The following is a 25,522-nucleotide window of genomic DNA, read 5'->3' on the forward strand; positions in this document are numbered from 1 at the left end:
AATAGGGCCAGGGTTTCAAAAATCACAACTCAAAGACACTGACCCCTGACCTCTGGTGAAATGTTTACATGTATACGTGTCACAAGGGAAGACTGCAAATAAAAACGAATTCCTACTTGCACTTTGTATCATTTTAAGGAACTTCCAAAGTTCTGAGCTCGACGAGAACCAGATAGAGAAATGGTTCCATGTAAGGCAGACCTTACTTCATTACTCTCTCTCTCTCTCTCTCTCTCTCTCTCTCTCTCTCTCTCTCTCTCTCTCTCTCGGTCTGTCTCTCTCTCTACAGGACATAGAGTGTGAAGGAGAGACGGTGGCCTCTGCCCCCCCTCCGCCCCTGGCCCTCCAGGCGTCTTCTGAGGAGAGGAAGCAGCGTTGGGAGGCCGGTCAGGCAGACTACATGGGAGTCGACTCCTTCGCACACATCGAACGCAAACTCGACTCCTTCCTGAAGTAGAGGCCCGGCGTCGGAGAGGGAGGGAGGGAGGGCGGTGGACGGAGGACGGAGAACACCAACCGTTGGCCAGAATCGACTCTGCGAGAGCAGGGTGGGGGGGGGGATTAATAACCAGCCACTCGACCAATCGGAAGAGCTCGATATGAAGGATGACTCGCCCGTTGAGTGTGAATCCCGGAACGGTCGCGGTCTTAACACCACTCTCAAAACCCTCTCTCACGTCTCTATAAAGGTGTTCTTGTACATCTGGTGCAAATCAGATCTGTCTGTGTACAATCATTGGTCCCAGCTAGTCTTCCGATGGTTCACAAACCTGATCATCAGAACCACAATGTGGGCCGAGAGCTGTTTCTGGATCATCACAGCCTCTTATCTCTCCAGTGCCCCCCCCCACACATCACAGCCTCTTATCCCTCCAGTGCCCCCCCCCCACATGACAGCCTCTTATCCCTCCAGTGTCCCCCCCCCCCCACATGACAGCCTCTTATCCCTCCAGTGTCCCCCCCCCCCACACATGACAGCCTCTTATCCCTCCAGTGTCCCCCCCCACATGACAGCCTCTTATCTCTCCAGTGCCCCCCCCCCACCTGACAGCCTCTTATCCCTCCAGTGTCCCCCCCCCCCCCCACATGACAGCCTCTTATCCCTCCAGTGTGTCCCCCCCACATGACAGCCTCTTATCCCTCCAGTGTCCCCCCCCCCACATGACAGCCTCTTATCCCTCCAGTGCCCCCCCCCCCCACATGACAGCCTCTTATCCCTCCAGTGACCCCCCCCCCCACATGACAGCCTCTTATCCCTCCAGTGTGTCCCCCCACATGACAGCCTCTTATCCCTCCAGTGTCCCCCCCCCCACATGACAGCCTCTTATCCCTCCAGTGTCGTCCCCCCCCCCCACACCTGTTTGAAGCAGCTATGCAGCTGATTGGCTCACACGCTAGTGCAGAACCTTGTGGTTATATTTTTTAAATGTTTTATCCAGTGATGATATAAATACCCTGCATCGCTGTGACCTTTTTGACCTCACTGGAGCAAATGGATAGATTACGACCTCCGCCTCTCACCAGCTCTCCATGTCCAACTGTAACCCTGCCCTGTGTGTTCTGATGTTGTTTTAAACTGGGTGCGTGGGGCCCGTCGGGGTGTTCCTGCATGGCACAGAGGATGTCGGGTCGGGACGGTGACGTATTTCACTCACATTTCAATAAATTTTTCTGTGGGATGATAACGTGTTGTGAATGTAAGTTTGTGTTAATAGTGCACCTTGAATTCTCTCCCCCCCCCCCCCCCAAACGCTGAGTTCATGGCCTGCATGTACATTTTGTTTTGTGGCTATCAAAGAAGCGCATTTGAGCCGACCCCCCCCCCCCCCCCCCCCCCCGTGAGCCACGCCGACTTGTTTCATCACTTCCTGTCTAGTGTAACCAGCTGCCTTACCGCCTTTCACTGTTTACAAAAGCTCACTTACTGTAACTGCTGCTGAGAGCACAACGGCATTAAATCAACCCTGAGAACCTCACATCTCTCTGCTGCATCTCCTTACGGCTCTAAACGCACTCCCAGGCGATGATAGGAGGGTCGGGCAGAGTGATGCTGCCTTCTTATGGTATCGGTAGACTACTAAATGCTGAGTGTGGATGAGTTGGAACGTAGTGCTGTTGGTAGATACTGCTCTGTCCCCCCTTACCTGCAGAACTGTTACCTGAACTTGTACCCCCATTAAAGCTCCAATAAAGAAAGCCGGTGTAAAACAGCTACTGACTCTGCCTGCTACCTATTTCCTGCTTCCTCAAGTTCAAGTTTCAAGTTTGTTTTTATTTGTCACATAAAAATTTACTTCAGTAAAATGCTTGGTTCTGTATGCCCCTGAGAATGTGCTTCATACAGTAAAGGAGGAATAACACTATACAAACTAAAGTACCGTACAACCAAGTACAGTGAAAGACAATGAGGTACAAGACTTTCAAGGCAAGGTGCAATGCAAATGAGGAATGAATGTATAGTGCAAATCTTTTTAATAATAGATTCATATAATGTAGTGTTAATGTGAGTGTTTGTTTAAACTGAGTGTGTGGATGTGTGTGCAATGAGTGTAGATGGATGGGTTGGTGATGTTACATAGTCATTGAGCGTCCTGATGGCCTGGGGATAGAAGCTCCTTCTGAGTCTCTCTGTACTGGCCATGAGACTCCGGTAGCGCTTGCCTGACCGCAGCAGTGCAAAGAGGCAGTTGTTTGGGTGACTTAGAGTCTTTGGTTATTCTTAGCCTTGGCCCTGCAATGCTTGGTATAGATGTCCTGGAGTGGGAAGCCCACCTCCAATTGTGTGTTCGGCTGATCGGGCCACTCTGCTGCGGTCGTGTGCGGGGCTATTCCCAAACCAGGAGGTGACGTTACCAGTCTGGATGCGCTCTATTGTGCACGAGTAGAAGTTCTTACTTCTAGGATCTTCTAACTCGTTTTGAACTTCCTTAGGCGCCTAAGGAAGTAGTCGCTGCCGTGCCTTCTTTATTACACTGGGCTAGATCCACAAAGAATGGATTGCACAGAGCAAGTTGCACCCTTACTTACAATCCATTATGAATTGAAAATGGGGGACCCTGATGTAAACGAGACGAGTCTCTCTGGTCTGCATCCCCTTAACAAGTGTGTATTGAGCCGTACTGTATTGTACCCATTCTGCAATCTGTTAATACAATTTTCAATCAATCAGCATGGTGATTGATTGAATGAAAATTGTATTAGCAGATTGCAGAATGGGTACAATACAGTACGGCTCAATACACACAATTGTTAAGGGGATGCAGACCAGAGACTTTCGTCTTGTTTACATCGGGGTCCCCCATTTTCAATTCATAATGAATTGTAAGTAAGGGTGCAACTTGCTCCGTGCAATCCATTCTTTGTGGATCTAGCCCTGTATGTGTGTGGTCCTCCATGTCAAGTCCCCGGATATGTGGACTTCCGAGTTCCTTAAAACTGTTCTCTCGACCGGTGCCCCGTCAATGCTGAGGGGGCTGTAGTCCCTATTTCCTTAAGTGCTGTGAAGGATTTGTCGACATGCATCTCCACCCCTCTTCAAACACAGGATGCATTAGTTTCTTCCTGCTGACTTATTGTACAGAACATTTAAGTTGCTTTGGATAAGAGTCGGCTAAATGTAAATTGGGGGGAAAATACATTCTAAAGTATCATGAAAATAGTATTAACATGATTAAGAATTTCCTTAATTTTTTTTAAACATCCAGAGCAAAAGCATCCCCCCCCCCCCCCCCAAAAAGACCAAAAAAGATTAATGAAGATATCAAGACTTCCCATTTCCCCACATGGCTTGCACCTGATTGGATAAACGACATACTAGTGCGACATCTAGTGGCTGAATGCTCTATAGCTACCAGTGAAGAGAATGACTGCAGTCTGTGTGGTCCAGATGGTTTATTGAGAAAAAGGACACGGAACAGAATAACAACATGGTGCCTTGTGTGTAAAGGCTGCATCGGGATTCGAATAAAGACGTTGCTGTCTGTCTTCACACAAGTCTAACCACACACAAAGGTTTAAGACTTAACAAAAACACATTCAAACTTGAAAGATCAAAACAGTTGTCTTACATCACATCTTAGTTACTAGAGCACAGATGACTGGAAGCATGTAATGAAGATATCAAGACTTCCCATTTCCCCACATGGCTTGCACCTGATTGGATAAACGACATACTAGTGCGACATCTAGTGGCTGAATGCTCTATAGCTACCAGTGAAGAGAATGACTGCAGTCTGTGTGGTCCAGATGGTTTATTGAGAAAAAGGACACGGAACAGAATAACAACATGGTGCCTTGTGTGTAAAGGCTGCATCGGGATTCGAATAAAGACGTTGCTGTCTGTCTTCACACAAGTCTAACCACACACAAAGGTTTAAGACTTAACAAAAACACATTCAAACTTGAAAGATCAAAACAGTTGTCTTACATCACATCTTAGTTACTAGAGCACAGATGACTGGAAGCATGTGATTAAATAAAATAATAAAAATATATTAACAAAATTAAATGCAGAACAAAGATCCAAACATAGGTTAGTAAATATCAGATCTTGGGACGGGCTTAATGAAATTAAGACAAATTGCATTTAAATTTCTAACCGTTGGAACAGCTCCGATACAAAGACTAGGAATGTCTGATCACTGAGTGTGTCTGACTCCCATCTAAACAGACTACAACTATAACGTATGGCGTATATCACGCCCTACTGTATACTGCACCCGTGTATACTGCATACTTTACTTACTCATAGTATATATTTAGATTAGAGTTGATTGTAACCGTATGTATTGTAATGCATAATATAACTGATAGGGCATACAGACCCTCATCTGCACCTTGATCACACTGCCTACTTGCTCATATGCTTATATTCAGAGTTAATTATATTGTTTCTACTGCCTATTTTTACTTTTCTACTGTACAATAATTGTATCGCCTGTATCATGTCTACCATTACCATGCAAGTGTGTGTTTACACGTGTTTACATGAGTACACCAGTCATCAGTTGGAAATTGTTAAAATTGGTTGAGAAATGCAGGTTTCAGTCTATGTGTTGTAGGATAGACAGTCTATCTATCCTGTCTCAAGATGCACAATGAGATCTTCTTCTTCTTCTTCTTCTTTAGAATTTCCGGCAGTGTAGACGCATCGTGGCGTATTACTGCCCTCCGCACTTCTTTTGATGATCTCTTCTTCTTCTTCTTCTTTCTTGGCGTATTTCTTCCCTCCTCAGTTCTTATACTACACTAGTGGTGTGCCATCTTTAGGCCTCTTCAACTCACACTTTCTCCTTCTTCTCTGCTCCTCTTGCCTGTCCAATACTAATACATACACTAACGCTATATCCTCTGGTACAACTCTGAAGCATGCAGAAATGTCAGCACTGCCTATAGTCAAAAATGGACACAAAGCAACTGAACTACCCTACCACCAAGATGGACGTGGGCAAACACACAAATAAACTCACTCACTCACTCACTCACTCACTCACTCACTCACTCACTCACTCACTCACTCACTCACTCACTCACTCACTCTCTCACTCACTCACACACACCCCTCACTCTCTCCCTCACACACCTCAATCGGTCACTCCTTACAAAAACATTCACACAGGTTAATATTCCCTCCATTGCTCACTACTCCCAAGTCTCTTTCTTTTTTATGACTTATACTTTATTGCATATTTTTTCTTTTTGCACACAGTACTTCAGGACAATACAATGAATGACATATTTTGCATCAGCATGGGTCAGTCCTGAAGGACAACATAGACACCTGGACCCCTAACGTCTAGGTTACACTGATACCCCCCATATGGGGGGGAAGACAGAAAAAAAAATAAAAAATAAAAATAAAGACATTAGAATAAGTAAACCTAAACAAACGAAAAATTCTACCATAACAAAAAATAAATAAAAAATAGAAAGATAAATTAGACTAAGCCGAGACTATAATGGGAAGTAGTACCAAAACAGAAAGGAAACACCAAACGAAAAAATTAATCTACATTAAAACAAGTCTCTTTCTTTAAGTCTTGCTTCCCCATATGACACCAGCCAGCTGGCACTGAGGGACAGTTGGCCGTTGGTTCTGGGGCTTCTATGAGGGGGTGGTGGGGGGCGGTCTGTGCTCTCCAGCACGCTCTGGCTCAGCGCCAGATCCCAGTAATGTTCTGTGCCGTGCCTCTTGAAGTGTTCTCGGGCCATGTTCTCTGTGGGACACTGCTTGAACTTCATCTCCCTAAAATTGCGTTCCTTAGCCGTGCCCTCCCAGACCAACCAGCACTTGTTGTTCCTCTTGGTATCGTCATCGGCATCTGGATCGTCTCTCTTAGAGTTGTGTTCCTGCCATTTGATTCTGTGCAACATCAACCTCTTGAACTTTTTCTGAGATTTGGGGCCTCCCTCCACCACCACGATGTTGACGTCTCTGTGCAGGACCACGGTGCCCGTCAGGTACAGCTGGTTGGCGTTGGCCTCCACTTTAAACTTCTTAGCAGGATTATGCAGGTTACGGATCCTGTAAACTGCAAGGTGAACACCGTGAGTCAGGTCCTCTTTTAGTTTCTTGACCTTCTTCTCCTTCCTCTGCTCAGACGTCAGCTTGCGGGCAGCGTTGGCATCCTCGTGAACTTTCTGTCTCTTGGCCATCTGTGCTCGGACGTGGCCCTCCACTTTAGTGGGGTCCTGAACAGCCTCCGTCCCCAGCACTCTCATCAAGTTGGAGATGCGCACTTTGGGTTCTGGCGGGGGCATGAGACCCAGACGGACCTTCTCCTGTAGTTCTTTCTGTCCCTCCCTGCGAGTCTGTCTCCTCAGCTTCTTCTGCTCCTTCTTGGTCAGATATACACCCAATGTCACCGGCTTATCCGTGTCCACTGGGGGGCTGATCTGGGCAGGATGCTCTACCAGGGTGGTTACTCCAAAAAACTCCATCTTTTCAAAATCTTGGGTTAGGTCTGCATTGGACGGTAGGATGTAGGAGTCCCACCACTCAATGTGGGGCACCTCCCCTTCTCCAAGCTCCTTCTTAGGGGCAATCAGGGCCAGCTTGGTGGATGCCTGGATGCCCGTCTTCTTTGCTGCCTGAGCGATCTCAGTCTGCAGCTTCTCCAGCTGGGCCTTTGTTCGAATTCTCAGAGCGATCTTCTCAAACCGCCCCTGTTCGTGGAACTTGAAGCCCTTGCGAGCACGCTGGGCAGGCGTGATGGTGACGCGTTGGTCGAAGTAGGAGGTGGACTCCAGATCCTCTCCGGGCTTCTCCTTCAGCTGTTGACGGAACTGTTCCCTCTTCACAGCGCGGATGTTCGCTTTTAGTGTGGGCATGCGATGTGTGAGTTCGATCTCATTGCCGCTAGCATCCACAGTCCTTCCCATATCATCCAGGATCAGAGGTGTTGGCTTATTCACCTCTTTGGCTTCCACCTTCGGAGGAGCAATGCCCATGGCATGTAGGTTGGCCAGTGTCACTGGATTGTGCAGCCCGGTGTTTCCCAGCGCTCCCAGTATACCGGGCTTCAGGGCCAACTGGGACTGGATACGAGCCTGCAGCTCGGCGGCCTTGCGGGCCTTCTCTATGGCGTCATTCATGAAGGTAGCAGCCTGGGAGGGGGGTATGGATGTGGCTCCACCTGCTGGCGAAGCAGAGAGGTTGGGCAGAAGCCTGGAGGCTGGAGGGGCTTCCGCCTGGGTCTGTGACATAAGGAGGGCCAATCGCGAAGCGATGGGGACGGTTGAGGCAAAGCTCAGCTGTTTCTTCCTCTCCTCTATCTGCTTGGTGGCTGCCTCCATCATCTGTTTGATCTGGATTTTGGTGAGGATGCTCTCTGTAGGTAGTGCTGGTACGACTTCAGGCTCCTCTACCTCCTCAAAGCGGGGGACACGTTTCCTCTTCACCTTCACCTCCCCTGTCGTGTCTTCTGCCTGCGGAGGCTCTCGCTTTCCACCTGCATCTGCTTCATCACCAAACACATCCTTCAGGTCTCTCTTGCGGCTCTTATCCTCCCTTCCTTTGTTGCCACGAGCACTGCGACTCTCCTCCAGGGCCTCAAAGAGGCGCTCCACAAAACCCCCAGCAGACTCATCAAGGAAGGGGCGCATCTGGTCTTAGGCGTCTTGTTTGAGGAATGCAGGCTTCAGTCTGTGTCAGTCGCGATTCTTCTTCAGAATGAGAATTGTTGAATATATATAGAACACAAATGTTCTAGAATGTTCTATTATGACATCATCTGTGACATCACAAATGTTCTAGAATGTTCTATTATGACATCATCTGTGACATCACAAATGTTCTAGAATGTTTGATTATGACATCATACTGTGACATCACAAATGTTCTAGAATGTTCTATTATGACATCATACTGTGACATCGACAGTGTCTCATGAGGTAGAGCAGTCGTCTGGCAATCCGGAGGTTCCCGGTTCGATTCCCGCTCCTCCCGGGCAGCGTGTCGATGTGTCCTTGAGCAAGCCACTTAACCCCTAATTGCTCCCGATGAGCAGGTTGGCACCTTGCATGGTTGCCTCCACCGTCGGTGTGTGAATGTGTGAGTGAATGGGTAAAATGTGAGTAACAAATTGTAAAGCGCTTTGGCGAGCTCCTTGCCCACTACGCCACGTAGCCGCCTTATATTTAGTATTTCTATAGTATAGTTTTACCTTGCCGGGTCAAGAATGACCCTAACACCACAGTCGTACCTTTTTTCTGCAGATACGTTCAAAATTTCAAAATGGTGAAACATAGTTTTGCTGTGCTTATGTGTTGTGGAGGATATCATAAAGCCTCGTTCTAATCAAATCAACTACATGGTAGTTATTACATATTATAACCATGAAACGGGTCGCTGGAGACCCTAATACCACATAAGGGTTAGGTGCTGTGAAGGATTTGTCGACATGCATCTCCACCCCTCTTCAAACACAGGATGCATTAGTTTCTTCCTGCTGACTTATTGTACAGAACATTTAAGTTGCTTTGGATAAGAGTCGGCTAAATGTAAATTGGGGGAAAAAATACATTCTAAAGTATCATGAAAATAGTATTAACATGATTTTAAGGTGTTAACATGTAATTTCCTTAATTTTTTAAACATCCAGAGCAAAAAAGATGAATGAAGATATCAAGACTTCCCATTTCCCCACATGGATTGGATAAACGACATACTAGTGTGACATCTAGTGGCTGAATGCTCTATAGCTACCAGTGAAGAGAATGACTGCAATCTGTTTGGTCCAGATGGTTTATTGAGAAAAACGACATGGAACAGAATAACAATAGAGGTTCTTCACATTTCTACTTTGTTTTTATGGCTCAAACTGCAAGCAGTGAACAGGGACGTCGAGAGAGAACTCCATACAATGTGGTAAAGCCTAATGGACTGTACTAACGGTCATGGTGCCTTGTGTGTAAAGGCTGCATCGGGATTCAAATAAAGACGTTGCTGTGTCTTCACACAAGTCTAACCACACACAAAGTTTTAAGACTTAACAAAAACACATTCAAACTTGAAAGATCAAAACAGTTGTCTTACATCACATCTTAGTTACTAGAGCACAGATGACTGGAAACATGTGATTAAATAAAATATATTAACCAAAAATGTAATGCAGAACAAAGATCCAAACAGGTTAGTAAATATCAGATCTTGGGACGGGCTTAATGAAATTAAGACAAATAACATTTAAATGTCTAACCGTTGGAACAGCTCCGATACAAACACTGGTTTATTCACATCCGACCTACAACATCTCAAATGACCTGTTTATCCACACACTTAAGTTTCTTTATTACAGTTCAGTAGCATCCCGGCCGCGTGTAGTCTTTTACCAACAAACTTGCATTTTTCCACGATCTGATTGGCCACTGACGTTTCTGGTCATGTAACATCTGCGCCAATCGTGTGACTCCTGTTTCTATCACTGGTTAAGCTTAGGCACTCTTTCGAAGTTGGTTAAGGTTAGAGTTTGTCTTAGAGCATGGCGATAGAACACCAGCCCTGATTCCAAACTCTAACCTTAACCAACTTCGAAAGAGTCGCCTAAGCTTAACCAGTGATAAACTAGGCGTTAGGTAGTTTGCAGGCTGTTAAGAGGCGGAAACAGGCGTCACGCGATTGGCGCAGATGTCACATGACCAGAAACGTCAGGTCGCGGGAAAAAATGTTGGTAAAAAAACTAGACGCATCCCGGCCTTGGAGCGGACAAATCCGTGGCCCACGAGTAAGATGCCCTAAAGCTCCATCAGGGCTGTGATGTCATCGACGCGAGACGCCCTAAAGCTCCATCAGGGCTGTGATGTCATCGACGCGAGACACCCTACAGCTCCATCAGGGCTCTGATGTCATCGACGCGAGACGCCCTACAGCTCCATCAGGGCTCTGATGTCATCTATGCGAGATGCCTTCCTGTCTCCAGGTTTCTTGGAGCCAAACGCCTTCTCCACCAGGTCCTGCTTCTCCCTCTGGATCTTCACCATGTTCTCCTCCACAGAGTCCTTCACGATGAACTGAAACACACACGGACCACATCACAGCTCATTAGGGGGTTCATCCAACTTAACTTAACCAACGCCAATATTTGGACGTCTAAATAATGACCAGTGTCATTGTTATCCCAAGTAAAATAAACCTTTGGGTTCTAGAATCACTTTATAGTCGCTGCACATGAAGCACAAACAAATACAAGAGCGAGGGAGAGAAAAAGAGGGATGTAGAGAGAGAGAGAGTCAGCTGAGGGGAAGCAACACGACAAACATTCCAGTGAAAAGGTCCTGATATGTTCCTGACCTTGGTGACGACCACGTCCCTGGTCTGCCCAAGGCGGTGGCAGCGGTCCACACACTGCTGCTCCGATGCAGGGTTCCACGCCTGGGAGGAGGGAGGACGGACCATGAACCAGTATATCAATTCACCACATTATCCATAATATTGTCTTTTTAATCTTTTACCATTTACATTTAACTGGTAGTTTGGTCATTTTTATGTTAATTGTTATTCTCACCGCATATATACCTATCTTCACCTGTCTGTACTTGCCTGCACATCGTACTTTACTATATCTATATCCGTGCATATCCTACTCTTACTAGTTACGCTGCTGGCCAGTAGTAGTCATACTGTCTCTATTTATATATTATACAACGGCATGCACATTTCTCGATTCTGATTGGCCATTCACACGTCTTTATTGGCAACAATCCACGGTCCTGGGCTCAGGACCCGCCCACAACCGAATCACATAACCCTCCCCGGCTCACTCTGGGAGAAAACAAGATCGCGGACAACAAATGGTTATGTTGAAAGCACCATAACGACTAAATATGAAGCGATTCTGTCAAGGGGAATGTGTTAGTCCTTTAAACAATGTTGGATGATGTAATTGATGGGTCTTGACTCAATCTAGAACAAAAGAAAAATCGCGGATTGATTGATAGATTAATTGATTGATTTAAATTTCTTCCTTCCTACTTTCTACTGACTGCAGCGTTCTCACCTATTGCCGACGCTGGCGTACCCACAAACACACACACACACACATACACACACACACGCACACACACACTGTGACACACACACACTCCTGTCTGCAACAGCGGGGGAGTCAGACTGAGAGAGAAGCAGCGCTGTTTTAAGTGAGCATGGTCTATTGAATTGATTGATTGGTTGATTGCTAATTTTATTACTGTACCCCTGGTTTCCAACTGGTTAAGTTTAGGCTAAAAGAAATAAATAAAAAAATAGGGCGAAGAAAACGTTTTTTTCCTATAGGGCAAAGAAAACATCTAAGAATGAAGTTCTATGGAAAGTAGGTCTGCATTCCCTTAACAATTGTGTGTATTGAGCCGTATTGTATTGTACCCATTCTGCATCTGGTAATAAAATTTTCAATCAATCATTCCAATAATACACAGTTGGATGTGTTAGTTGGTTGGATGCACTTCAAGCTGCTTCCACATGAGGCAACTTCTCTCAATCATTCCAATAATACACAGTTGGATGTGTTAGTTTGGTTGGATGCACTTCAAGCTGCTTCCACATGGAGTTGTGGGAACTACTTTTTCTGGCGGATGGTTTTTTCAATAAATCTTCGATTAATGTGTGTTTATTGTATAGAAATAAGGTTGGATGAATCTGGCAGTTGTATAAAAGCTTTACACCACGTGCAGTCGTGATTTGTGACCAATAAACCATGCCTAGGGGGGTCTAACGACCACCCCTAGGCATGGTTTATTGGTCACAAACCACTCCTGCGTGTGATGTAATGCTTAAATACAACTCTGTACACACATCTGATTAGCACCACACTCAGTAGTAAAACATTTTGTATATTTTGTACCCAGTTTAACCACCTGTATTACCGTTGCACTTTACTGCTACATTTGCACTCTGGTTGGATGCCAAACTTATTTTCGTTGTACTGTACTTGTGCTGTATGATGACAATACATTTGAATCTAATATTTAAACAGTCCTAACACACGCGGTAGCCGGGTTGCATGCAGACGTGGCTCATAGTACCTCATTTCCATTTGAAAAGACAGTCCGTGCAGCATGAACGTGAACGAGGCACACCGAGTGTCTGGTTACTTACCGGGTCCATGAGGTAGACGTGGGAGGCGGCGGTCAGGTTAAGCCCGACCCCTCCAGCCTTGAGTGACAGGAGCATGATGACGGGGCCGCCGGGGGCGGGGCTCTGGAACTCCCTGATGACCTGGGCCCGCCTCTTCTGAGTCAATCTGCCGTCCAGACGCACAAAACTGAAACCATGGTCCCTAGAGAGAGAAGTAGAAAGAGAGAGAGAGAGAGAGAGAGAGAGATAAGGAAAGGAAAGAGGAAAGAGAAGGAGAGAGATAATAGAGGAAAGGAAAGAGGAAAGAGAAGATATACCAAGAGTAATGATTACAGAGAAACGTTTTTTTTTCAAAGCTAATAATGCAAAATGCAGTAATCATAGAAACCGGTCCAATATCTTATTCAACTGGTATACATCTAGATATTATAGGGAGAGAAGAGAGGTGGTATAGGTGTTTGTGCTACCTGAGTGGGGTCTCTAGTTTGGTAGTATGTGCTACCTGAGTGGGGTCTCTAGTTTGGTGTTACCCGAGTGGGGTCTCTAGTATGGTGTGTTACCTGAGTGGGGTCTCTAGTATGGTGTGTTACCTGAGTGGGGTCTCTAGTTTGGTGTGTTACCTGAGTGGGGTCTCTAGTATGGTGTGTTACCTGAGTGGGGTCTCTAGTTTGGTGAGTTACCTGAGTGGGGTCTCTAGTTTGGTGTGTTACCTGAGTGGGGTCTCTAGTATGGTGTGTTACCTGAGTGGGGTCTCTAGTATGGTGTGTTACCTGAGTGGGGTCTCTAGTTTGGTGAGTTACCTGAGTGGGGTCTCTAGTTTGGTGAGTTACCTGAGTGGGGTCTCTAGTTTGGTGTGTTACCTGAGTGGGGTCTCTAGTTTGGTGAGTTACCTGAGTGGGGTCTCTAGTATGAGTTACCTGAGTGGGGTCTCTAGTATGGTGTGTTACCCGAGTGGGGTCTCTAGTATGGTGAGTTACCTGAGTGGGGTCTCTAGTATGGTGAGTTACCTGAGTGGGGTCTCTAGTATGGTGTGTTACCTGAGTGGGGTCTCTAGTTTGGTGAGTTACCTGAGTGGGGTCTCTAGTTTGGTGAGTTACCTGAGTGGGGTCTCTAGTATGGTGTTACCTGAGTGGGGTCTCTAGTATGGTGTGTTACCTGAGTGGGGTCTCTAGTTTGGTGTGTTACCTGAGTGGGGTCTCTAGTATGGTGAGGAAGCGTGTGAACTGAGAGACCACCAGACTCTTGATGCTGCCGTCCTCATCGCGCACCCTGAGCAGGTTGTCCATCAGAGCTTTGACCTGGACAGACACACAGATAGAAACACCAACGGACAGAAACTCAGACCTCAGCAGGGAGAATAGGGCTGGGAAAAAAAATATTGATATCAAATTAGTTTAATTTGAATCCAATCAATTTTGAACTCATTATATATATGAGTTTTATGTAAAAAAATAAAAAAGTATTATGATACTAGAGACTCTCCCACATCTGTATGGATTTGGTAACACTGTGATAACGATCGAATCCAGATAGGTGGCAGTGTCGCCTAGCTTAAGAGTACACCTGGGGCAGTTTCCAGTGGGGGATATGCACTCTGAAGAGCAAACTGACTCTGTAATCGTGATCGTGATCGTGTGTAGCGAACGATTGGATTTTATTATGAAGAGGAAAAACAAGGTGACGATCCACCCAGAATGTGCGTTTTTCACCAGACTACGTTGGAGTCACCATTTCTGGTAAATCAGAAAAATACTGAAGCCAAACCGGCCGAGGACGTAATGCTATCTGTTCACCGCACCGCAGTAGTTGCAAGAGCACTCCAGAGCCCGAGTATTTGACTGAAATGTTCAGCGATAACGACACAGACAGCGAGATTACCGAGTCAGACCCAGATGAGCCGGAATGGATGCCAAGTCGAGAAGCAGGTAAGAATACCCATCATGGTTTTGTGAATAGAACAATCACATGTATCAACATGAGGCATTAGCCCTTTGACCTGGAAATGTATAAGTGTCGAGCAACAAGCACGAACTGTGCATGCTTCACAAAAGACGCAATCTCTCTTTCTAGAAAATTAGCAGGGATTTTAGGGAAATGGCCACTCTTTAGCCTGGGATTGCACAGGAACAGATGTATGTAGAAATAACCGGTTTGTTCCCTGTTGGAGTATAAATATTCCCTCAAATGAGCCATAGCATGTCTCCATAACTAAATATAGAATATATGATGGGTCTACAAACATTGTTAAAACGATCTGAAATGCTTGCGCCAGGGAGTAGAGATGGGAAAACAGTGTTTATTGTTTTATTGTGGATCCCCATTAGTCTACACCAAGGTGAGATTACTCTTCCTGGGGTCCAAACATTTAAATTTCAAATAAAAATATAAAACCACAAACATTGAAGTACTCGCAAGAAAATATCACAACAAACAAAACAAGTGAATCAAAGCTCACTCAATATTCATAAGTCAAATATCACAATTCTCCAACCATAGAATACATATGCCAATATATGTAATAAGTCAATGACCAAAATGTATCTTGTTATTCATTCCTGAGCGCAATTTGTAACTTTTTTTTTAAAACATAAATGTGTTCCTTACCATAGTTACATTTCTCTGTATACTATTCCAATAAGCAACTGCTCTATACATTACCGTCTTAATGTATAGCGTGGCATTACAATCCCCAAATAAATCCAAAAAATAAAAGAATCAATTTATTTTTGGACTTTTTCTGTATTTTTCACCCATCCCAATTGAGTCGTTATGCCGTGTTGCACGCATTTGCCCCACTGTCGGCCTGGGGAGGGTGTAGAACTACCACTGTTACGACCCTGGCTCAGAGGGAAGCAAGGGCACACGGACACCAATGGTCTGTGTTTAAACCAAAAGACTATACGTATTATCCTATTCAGTGCAAACTAAAGATCAAAGTGGTGGAAGGGGGAGAGACACTGTTTCAACAATGTCTTCTAGCAACAGTGACCGTGCATGTGTGGGTGGGGAAGTGCCTTTGAGCCTGCCAGGCAGGTGTCCAATTAGCAGCAATCAGCCAATTAGCAGCAGTCAGCTGCAGCACAGGACACAGGATCAACATGGTACATAACATCTCCCCCACCAAAATGGTTGCCCAGGAGGCAACCACTACACATCAAACCACCAAACAGTGAGTCACTACCACAAAGCGGCAATGGGTCGGCCCCTGTCGAACACGACCATCAACCTTGTCGAATGCTCCCCATTGTGGAACATTCGACAATGCTGTTTAAAACAAAAAACAACACTGTCCCGACTCCCGGGCAAGCGAGACCTCACAAAAGGTTCCTCCACTGCGGTATATGGCTGGAGTGGGGCAGGCTCATCCTCCACTGAGGCGTAAGGCTTAGGACCCCATCGACAAACCAAGACCTTATCACATATGACATTTTATGTCACTCATTCCGTAAGGACGTAGAATAAACATTTACAATTTTTTTTAAATGGTCCATTTGCATGTTCTTGGTATCTGAATCTAGGGACATATATGGATCAGTGTCAGAAATAGTGTGTCTGTTACTAGGCTTGAGTAAATTGTAATGAACCAAAGGAGAATATCAATTATATTTAAAACAAAAACAAAAAAACTTTGACTGTGAATAACACCATGCTAACATTGACCAGACCTGAAAAATCTAAGCAAATGAATAAAGGGAAGATGATTAAACAGAAGGTTTTGTAGATACAGTACTGAATTCTGCCATATTTTTTATAATGTAAATTTCTCCACAATTTTTCATCGTATTGCAACACCGTTTTTTGCAAGACGTTCACAGAAAGGTAGAGAAATTAACTGCGTTCTGTTTTATGGCAATAACGTTCAGGTTTGTGGGAGATAATCCCCAAAAATAAGAGAAATAAAAAAGTAAATCCAGAAGTCAGATGATTGACAGGGGCTGGTGTGAGCTGGGTAGGGTAGTTTTTCGAAATTCGAAAGCCCCGAGTCTCTTCCTTCAAAAAACTACACTCACTTTTGGCTGTACCACTTCCTCCTGTCAATATGCGTCGGTTTCCGACTCAATGCCCTGAGATTTCTATAATCTTATATTTCACTAATAACAGTTAAAATAATTGGTAAACAAACGTAATGCTGAAAATATACGTTTACTGTATATCTCGGGCTACAGAGGTTAACCCTGTGAGGCCCAAATAAAAAATACATTAGCAACTTCAGAGGCCAGAGAGTGGGACATATAAAACACATTTACTATCAAATAGCATTGTGAGGCTGAACAACAGGACCAATACATGTGCTTAATTTTTTTTAAATAAACATTCTTTTTCTAAATGGCTAAAAGTGATTTTGCAACCGTGGGTCTCACAGGGTACTTTTAACCCTGTGAGGCCCAAATAAAAAAGACATTAGCAACTTCAGAGGCCAGAGGGTGAGACTTATAAACACATGAAGGGTGCCGTGACTGAAAAAAATAGTTGAGAAACGCTGGTATATGGTGTGGCTCTTTGTGGTACCACAGTAATTCTTGTGGCTCTTAGTCTCTGACTGGTTGGCCACCCCTGACATATGAGCTCCATTTCAACAGGCCTCTCCACCGACACCGACCTGTCAAAAAGAGACTGCAAACCAAAACCAATATGAGAGCTAAGCTCACTGCGCTCAACAGGACAGAACACAGAAAAACAAAAATCATAGGTCTCTGATACCACCACAGCGCCCATATCCATTCCTCCTGGCACTGGCAGTTCAGGATACTGAAAATCGTGAACATCCAGAGTAGGATGCACCACCTCAGGTACGGCCCCACCGTCCCTGGAACATGGCAATACATCAGTCACAAAAGCATCTGGAATACCATCCAAAATGGCGTCACACAAAATAACATTGTCATGATCAAAATGGTTGCCACTCATCAGACCAGGTCGTGAAGGCGGCTCCTGCTGTACAGGACACAGGTAACTAGGTTGACTAGCATACCTAGCATACCCAGTGCCTGGCAGAGAGTCAGTATGGACACGTGAATCAATATCAGAATCATCAACCGACATACTGGGATCATCCCTGCCCACAAGTGAAACATCATGAACAATAGAGCTACTGTGGGAAGGGTGGCAGCCTAAGCCAGGCCTTGTAGCCTCTTCAACTAGAACGGTGCCACATGAATCAACAACATTTCTTATAGCATCCTTCCCACATTCATGCTCCAATTCGCCACCGTACAGGCTGGGAAGACCTCGAGACACTGCGCTGCCAGATCATCTCCTGCCACATGCATATCCGGCACGCATGTCACCTTCGGTTCCACTACCGGGCCTGACACAAAGGCACAATCAAGAAAATTACTATGCAGAGGTACATCCACAGTGTGCATTCCAAAATTCTCAACAGGGTCACTGGTGAATGCTCTGTTCTGGTCCTGTTAGACCTGAACGCAGCGTTTGATATGGTCAACCACAACATCCTTTTGGACAGACTCAGGGAGTGGGTGGGCATCTCTGGGAGCGCTCTAAACTGGTTTGCCTCTTATCTAAGTGAGAGAACGTTCTCTGTGGCTGTGGGTCCTTTTAAATCTGACCCCACCCCCCTCTCATGTGGGGTACCACAGGGATCGGTGCTAGGACCACTCCTTTTTGCCATTTACATGCTTCCCCTAGGCCTCCTCATCAATAAATTCACCGGCATTAAATACCACTGCTACGCAGACGACATACAACTACTCTGCTCTTTTAAACCCGACAACCCTTAAAGACAACATACGTCCCCACCTGAGAAACCTGGGTGTTGTCTTCGACCAGGCCATGAACCTAGACAAACATGTCAAAACACTCACACGCACCTGCTTCCTTCACCTCAGAAACATTGCAAAACTACGCACCATCATATCTCACTCTGAACTAGAACTGTCCGTGCATGCTTTTATTTCCTCTAGGCTTGACTACTGCAACTCACCTTTCACCTGTCTCACCAAATCATCCACAGATAAACTACAAATGGTCCAAAATGCTGCAGCCAGGCTACTCACAAGGTCAAAAAAATCATGTCACATCACTCCCATTCTGGTATCCCTGCACTGGCTCCCGGTACACTATAGAATTCACTTCAAAGTCCTCACTTTCACTTTCAGAGCACTTCACGGTCAGGCCCCTATCTACATCACTGAACTCATCCATCCCTACACCAACACCCGCTCACTCAGATCTGCCGATCAGCACCTCCTGGTGGTCCCCAGGTCCAGGCTAAAAACAAGGGGTGATCGAGCCTTCGAGGTGACAGCACCAAGGCTCTGGAACGCTCTCCCCCTGGAACTGCGAACTGCCCCCTCTGAAAACTCTTTTAAAAAACAATTAAAAACACATTTGTTCAGACAGGCTTTTGGTCATGCATAGGCACTTTTTCTTGTCCTCACTGTTCTATAGTTTTGTTTTAATTAGTGACTCATGATTTTATCCAAATTCTTTTATTTTACTTTTTCTATCTGGTTTCACTGTTTTTAACTGCCGTTTGTTGTTGTTGTCATTTATTTCAGATTTTGTTTTTATTGTGTTTTTATATTAAGCTGTAGTGTAAAGCACCCTGTGCATTCGTGCTGTGAAGGGTGCTATATAAATAGGTCATTCATTCATTAATTTTCAATTCAACAAAGAATGTGTTACCAAGTGTAACGTCACAATTTGAGTTATCAACATCATGGCTGTCACTTCTGTCCTTTGACATTGCCCGTGTTACAGCACACACAGGGAACACTCCTGGATGTCTCTGTGCCAGCCCATCAGGGACCTCAGAAACCACAGGGATGGGAATTACAACTGGAGTAGCTAGCACTTTGCCACCAGCCAAATCATTCCCTAGAATGAAGGACACACCTTTTATGGGAATGTGAGAACATACCCCCACGACAACATTGCCTGATACTAAGGGAGAGTTGAGTGTGACCTCATGCAAAGGTGCATCCACAAAGCCTCCTCCAAAGCCTTGAACAACGGCACCGGAATGCAATGAAGACTTTTCTGAAAACGGCAAAATCCCCTCCAGAATGAGGGACTGAAAAGCTCCTGTATCTCTCCATATTGTTATAGCCTGCTTTGACTCTAGTGCATCAGTCAGGGAAACAAATCCATCCATCATAAATGTTGAGGAGCCCTCAAGCTCTTTGTTCGCACCTTTGATACTTTCCCCATCACCCTCTAACGTCGGCATAGGTGTTCTGCATACGGTTTCCACCAGAGCCACAGTTTTGACATTTCTCTGTTCAAGCACAGGGCACCCAGCAACGATATGACCAGGCTCCAGTATAAACATATAACCCCCTCTGGGAATACACTAGCAGAACCACCAGGCCTCGGAGTAGAAGTAACCTGATCAGCAGACACAGGTTTTGGGAAACGGCCCCCCTGAAAAGGACGCCTACCCCTGGACTCAACACGGTATTCCTCCACAAAGACGGACTTGTGTGTCAACACAAACTCATCAGCCAAGACAGCAGCGTCGCCTATCTTCAATACCTTACGATCGTTTAGATGAGTGGAAACGGTATCAGGAACACATCTTTTAAATTCCTCTAGTCTAGGAGAATCAACTGTCTAAGCTGCTCCTTTGACTCTGCTTTCTGAGAGGTGCACCATCTATCAAATAGGTTCTCCTTCTCTTTTCCAAATTCAACATACGCCTGTCCCTCCGACCTGCGATAGCCTCTAAAACGCTGACGATGGGCCTCTGGGACTAAGTCATAAGCTCTCAATATGGAAGCTTTAACAAGTCAGCACTTTGTTCAAGGGACAGAGCAGTATACGCCTCCTGCGCCTTACCAACGAGAACACACTGCAGCAGCAGCGTCCAGGCCGTATTAGGCCACTGCAACGTGGTTGCCACTCGTTCAAAAAGGGGAAAGTACCTATCCACATCCTTCTCCAAAAAAAGAGGCACCATCCTAATATTTTTGCCAACATCAAAAACGGAACGCGACTCCGAATGCAGAGCACCCACCTGCAAGGCAGCATGCTTAAATTCAAGCTCCTTCAGCGCACAATCGTGCTCCAACAACATTTGTTTCTCCTGTCTCTCCTCGCTCCTCTCCTCTTGTTGTAGCTGTTTTTCCTTAAACTCACGCTCTCTCTCCTCTTGTTGTAGCTGTTTTTCCTTAAACGCTAACTCCCTAAGCCTCCAATCACCTTCCGCCATACCAGAGAGTAGCAGAGACACGTCAGAAAAAAGAGGCTCCTCCACCCTCGCCACAAGCACATGCTCCTCAATGAGTATAGCCCTCAAAGTCCCCAAGGCAGTCGTTTTTAAACGCTTCTCACTGGCAGTAAGCTCCACATTGTAGTGCACAGCAAGCTTCAGAAGCTGCTCTTTGGAAAACCTCTCCAACATCTCGTCAGAAGGGTTATCAACAAAATCCTTTATGTTAGCCATCCTTACTGTACCAGCGCCACAAACTACTCACCTTAGAGTTACCAAAAGCTGCCAAAAGCACCCTAGCACACACACAATTTATCTGAAGAACCACTAAAGAACCACTGAAGAACCACTGAAGAACCACGAAGAACCATGAAGAACCACTAAAGAACCACTGAAGAACCACTGAAGAACCACGAAGAACCACTGAAGAACCACTGAAGAACCATGAAGAACCATGAAGAACCATAAAGAACCACTGAAGCACGCTGAAGCACCGCTGAAGCACCACTGAAGCACCACTGAAGCACCACTGAAGCACAGCTGAAGCACCGCTGAAGCACCCCTGAAGCACCCCTGAAGCACAGCAAATGGCACACCACACAAGAGAACCAACGCCCTTCAGTAACAAACCAGTGAGGCAAAACCCCTGTGTTACAGTAAAAAAAAAAAAATCAAACAGGTGCCCCTTATAATCTGATATGACTACTCACAGCTTCTACGTCTACACTGTAGTCAATGAAGGACTGCCAGGCCCACCACATGTCTACCCTAAAAAAAATACTTACATCAGGCCCTAACACACTACCTGTATTTTCTGGCACCCTAACCTACCTATACTGAAGCTAAAGCACTGTAGACCTAACCCTCTTCAACCACACCTGCTACCAGCCAAAGATCATATTGACCACCAACCCGTCAAGTATATGGTATGGTACAAGACAAGTAGATGGTACTAATCCCTTCTATGACTGCCCCAGGGGTAAGTGGTACACAGGAAGCTACTAACAGCCAGAAAATAATGACCCTACCTACATGTGGTGTCCACTAAACAAAAAATTTTAACAGCATATAAGTAGTCATATCAAATCACAAAGTAAAGGCATACTCACCTGTTTGAAGACCGGCTCAAGCCCCCCATCAGGTTACACAACACCTGAACACTACCCAAACTACAGCACCAAGACACACCATGCAAGAAAAAAAACTAAAAAATCCTTTTCTCTTTTTTTTCTTTTTTCTTTACCAAAGCAATTACAAATCTAGGGGCATCAGTGTTTTCCAAATTCACTCCCGGACGAGCGCCCAATTGTTACGACCCAGGCTCAGAGGGAAGCAACATAAGGGCACACAGACACCAATGGTCTGTGTTTAAACCAAAAGACTATACTATACTATCCTATTCAGTGCAAACTAAAGATCAAAGTGGTGGAAGGGGGAGAGACACTGTTTCAACAATGTCTTCTAGCAACAGTGACCGTGCATGTGTGGGTGGGGAAGTGCCTTTGAGCCTGCCAAGCAGGTGTCCAATTAGCAGCAGTCAGCTGCAGCACAGGACACAGGATCAACATGGTACATAACAACCACATGCCTCCTGGAGTCGCCAGCCGCTTCTTTTCACCTGACAGCAAGGAGTCTCACTGGGGGAACGTAACGCATGCGGAAGTTCACACTATTTCCGCCTGATCCCCTCCCTGCTGAACAGGCGCCCCGACCAACCAGTAGGAGTCACAGTTTGCAATGACCAGGACACATACCCCACCGGCTTCCCACCCGCTAACACTGACAATTGTGTTAGTAGGGATGACTGACCAAGCCAGAGGTACCGCTGACAGCTGGATTCGATCCCAGAGAAGTGGGAAGCACCAGAGACCCCACGGTAGGGATGGGTACCGAATTCGGTACTTAAAAAAAAAGGTACCTACCGAAACACGTCGGTACTACAGAGTATCGATTCACGTGAGATCCAACGGTGCCAATTGTCGGTACCTAACGTGTTGTTGTGATGACGTATTCAAAACGCGGCTACAGTCACATAACGCTCCAGCTGCAGGGAGGGGCTGAGCAGTACCCACACTTTAGTTTAAGAAGCAGCTCTTCAGCCCTGCGTTCTACAGCCTGTGATAACTCCTTTTGGGAGTCGTGCTGTTTCTATGTAAACTCCGCGAGCAACGCGTCCAATAAATGCATCTTTAACATGCTTTATATCAGGGGTCTCAAACTCAATTTACCTGGGGGCCGCTGGAGGTAGAGTCTGGGTGAGGCTGGGCCGCATCAAATATTCCACAAAAAAAGGGTTTCAAGTATTCAAAAAAAAAGTACAACTGATCCAATCTTCTCAATCTTTAGCAATAACATTTCAGAACATGAACAGTTCTTCAGAACATGAACGGTTCTTCAGGCTTCTCAGTGGTGTCAGTGGACTCATCCACAGCTATGGAAATGCACTGTGCATTTTTTTTTTTAATTATATCACAAAGCTGTTTATAAAAAAAATAGGTAAAAACCATATTATGCGTTTATCAATAAATAAATGCCCAAAATTTTTTTATAGATTGGGGGCCCCACATTTTTTAATAGATTGGGGGCCCACAAATTGATTCTTTCATGGGGCCCAGAATCTCCAGCTACGCCCCTGGCTGGGACGTAGCTGGAGCTTTTCCGTCCATTCACCTTTGAATTGCAGTCAACTTTTCTTTTACTGACCATCTTTGAAAATGCCATATTTTTCTTCTGGCTGCCTGCTGGCGAAAATAGGCTAATAGCTACATTTATCTCACAGAGATAAAACTGGGAGTGAGTTTACTGTAGATGCGCAGTGCTGTCAACTCTGCTCCGACTTGAACTCACTGAAAGAGAGAGACGACATGCAGTCCGTGTCGTGAAGACCCGCCCTACTCCCCTACTCTGCCTCTGATTCGCAGACTGTGGGTGAGGGGGAAAAACGCTGACGGGACGCGTATGTGATTGGACCAGACTCGTACACAGACAGACGGTGGCAGTGCAGGCGGACAGCGCGCAGCACTGCTCGCAGAGGAGAGAGATAGCAAGGATGCATTTGCTTCCACTTCACTTGATATCATATCACTCCGGAATCACGTTTCAACCAAGTCACTAACATAACGTTGCTGTCATGAGCCTGCGCTATGGTAGCCTACAAGTGATCAAATAAATAAAACGTCCAACTCTCGCGCAACGACTCGGCAAACAGTAGTGCACGGGCCGCATTAACACTACACTTTGATGTCCAGTAGGGGGCCGCAAATTATCATCCCGCGGGCCGCGAGTTTGAGACCCCTGCTTTATATCCTCACCATTACTATATGCCCGTCGCGGTTAAAAACCTTTTTAACTAACGTTAGCTGCTAACAAAGTTAAGCTATACGCTTCCGTTCCTCTTCCACTCGTCTCTCGTAAGCTACGTCATCCCCTGCTAAGAGTCATGGGAGATGTAGTAAGTACAACAGTCCTTCCATGTAGGCTAGAACGCTGTGAATTATGACTCAGTAGTCACGACAGTAACATCAGTCTGCTCTTGCTACTCTCCCTCTCGTGTGTCTCAAGTCAAGTTAAGTCAAGAGTTTTATTTGTCACGGCATACGAGTATACAATGAAATGCGGGTGGTCTTGCCCGCAACGATGTGCAATACAGTGGGTACAACATATAATAGAATCCAATACAAAAAAACATTGTGCAATGTCTGTGCAATGTCTGTCTTTATGCAAATCTTTATGTAGTTTTAAAGCACCTTGGCTTTGTTCTGAATGCACTTTGTTGTAGTTATCCTACAGAGAAAAGAAAATGCACTTGACTTGAATGCACATTTTGTTGTATGCAAAGAGAAAATGTTTAAATTGTACAATCTTTCAGCAGTCAGTCTGGAATTAATGTATGCATTCAAAAGTGCTGAATAAATGTTTTATGGACCCATAATAGTGATTATTAATATTATTTAAGTTAAGTTTTGCCATAATCATGTCTTTTGCCATAATTAGGTAGCTAAAAAAAAAGAAACATTATATATATTTATATTAATCATATTTGGCATTCGGCCAATTGTTTCCTATTTTCGGTATTCGGTTTCGGCCAATAATTTCCCATTCGGTGCATCCCTAATAATAATACATTATTTATTTATTAAATATTAAGTTTTGATATTTTTTTTTACAACTGGGGTAGATAGATTACATTTTTAGAGACTAAAGTACAGAAAAAAGGTACCGTTGGGTACCGGTATCGGTTCAAATGTAAAAGGTACCCATCCCTACCCCACGGTATGACATTACCACGAGTCACGATATTGTAATGTCACGATAGTGATTTAACACCTTTTTTCAACTGCAAATTATGTCTGTATTACCGGTATGTATATTTGTTAACATTTGCAATAAAATATACATCTGTTTTATCTAATAAGATAACATTCTGTTCACCTCATTCCAATGTTTATTGGAATGTAAATGGGATTGTCAAAAATACAAAATAAAATAAATATATATTTAATATATTATATACAATATAGTCATGCAAAATATGGTGATATATTGCTGTAGTATAGATCCCCCCTAATATGGTGATATATTGCTGTATAGATCCCCCCTAATAGGTAGACGGCCTTGAAGTCACTGAACATAGAAGAACAGGAATGTCACCCGAGTGAGTGAGTGTGTGTGTGTGTCAGTGAGTGTGTGTGTCAGTGAGTGTGTGTGTATGTGTGTGTGTCAGTGAGTGTGTGTGTCAGTGAGTGTGTGTGTGTGTGTGTGTGTCAGTGAGTGTGTCA

The 25,522-nt window shown here is 45.1% G+C and overlaps 3 protein-coding genes across 5 annotated transcripts in view; 1 reads left to right on the plus strand and 2 right to left on the minus strand.

The window, feature by feature from the left end:
* The window catches only part of LOC311223015 (glycogenin-1-like), a 36,463-nt gene extending 36,003 nt beyond the window's left edge, over window positions 1-460 (plus strand). Inside the window, exon 7 of the mRNA XM_084307705.1 lies at window positions 290-460. Within this exon, the coding sequence (XP_084163831.1) occupies window positions 290-457 (168 nt within the window). The 3' untranslated portion in view covers window positions 458-460. The remainder of the gene's footprint in view (window positions 1-289) is intronic.
* A 5,552-nt stretch (window positions 461-6,012) lies between these two features.
* Window positions 6,013-9,398, minus strand: LOC311223740 (U4/U6 small nuclear ribonucleoprotein Prp3-like; the record flags this gene model as incomplete). The annotated part of the gene is made up of 2 exons (XM_084308512.1): window positions 6,013-8,103; window positions 9,393-9,398. 2 exons carry the CDS (start codon window positions 9,396-9,398, stop codon window positions 6,013-6,015), a joined length of 2,097 nt encoding a protein of 698 aa, XP_084164638.1.
* Window positions 9,399-10,061: 663 nt separating this feature from the next.
* Window positions 10,062-25,522, minus strand: part of hltf (helicase-like transcription factor) — a 95,528-nt gene continuing 80,067 nt past the window's right edge. For all 3 annotated transcript variants that reach the window (XM_084307871.1, XM_084307870.1, XM_084307869.1), the window contains exons 22-25: window positions 13,757-13,869; window positions 12,593-12,773; window positions 10,790-10,870; window positions 10,062-10,509 (exon numbers count right to left, since the gene is read on the minus strand). In XM_084307871.1, coding sequence (XP_084163997.1) covers window positions 10,363-10,509; window positions 10,790-10,870; window positions 12,593-12,773; window positions 13,757-13,869 — 522 coding nt within the window. In that variant the 3' untranslated portion in view covers window positions 10,062-10,362. The remainder of the gene's footprint in view (window positions 10,510-10,789; window positions 10,871-12,592; window positions 12,774-13,756; window positions 13,870-25,522) is intronic.

The sequence above is a fragment of the Notolepis coatsorum genome (genome assembly GCF_963971535.1).
Source record: "Notolepis coatsorum genome assembly, chromosome: 2".
Lineage (NCBI taxonomy): Eukaryota > Metazoa > Chordata > Actinopteri > Aulopiformes > Paralepididae > Notolepis > Notolepis coatsorum.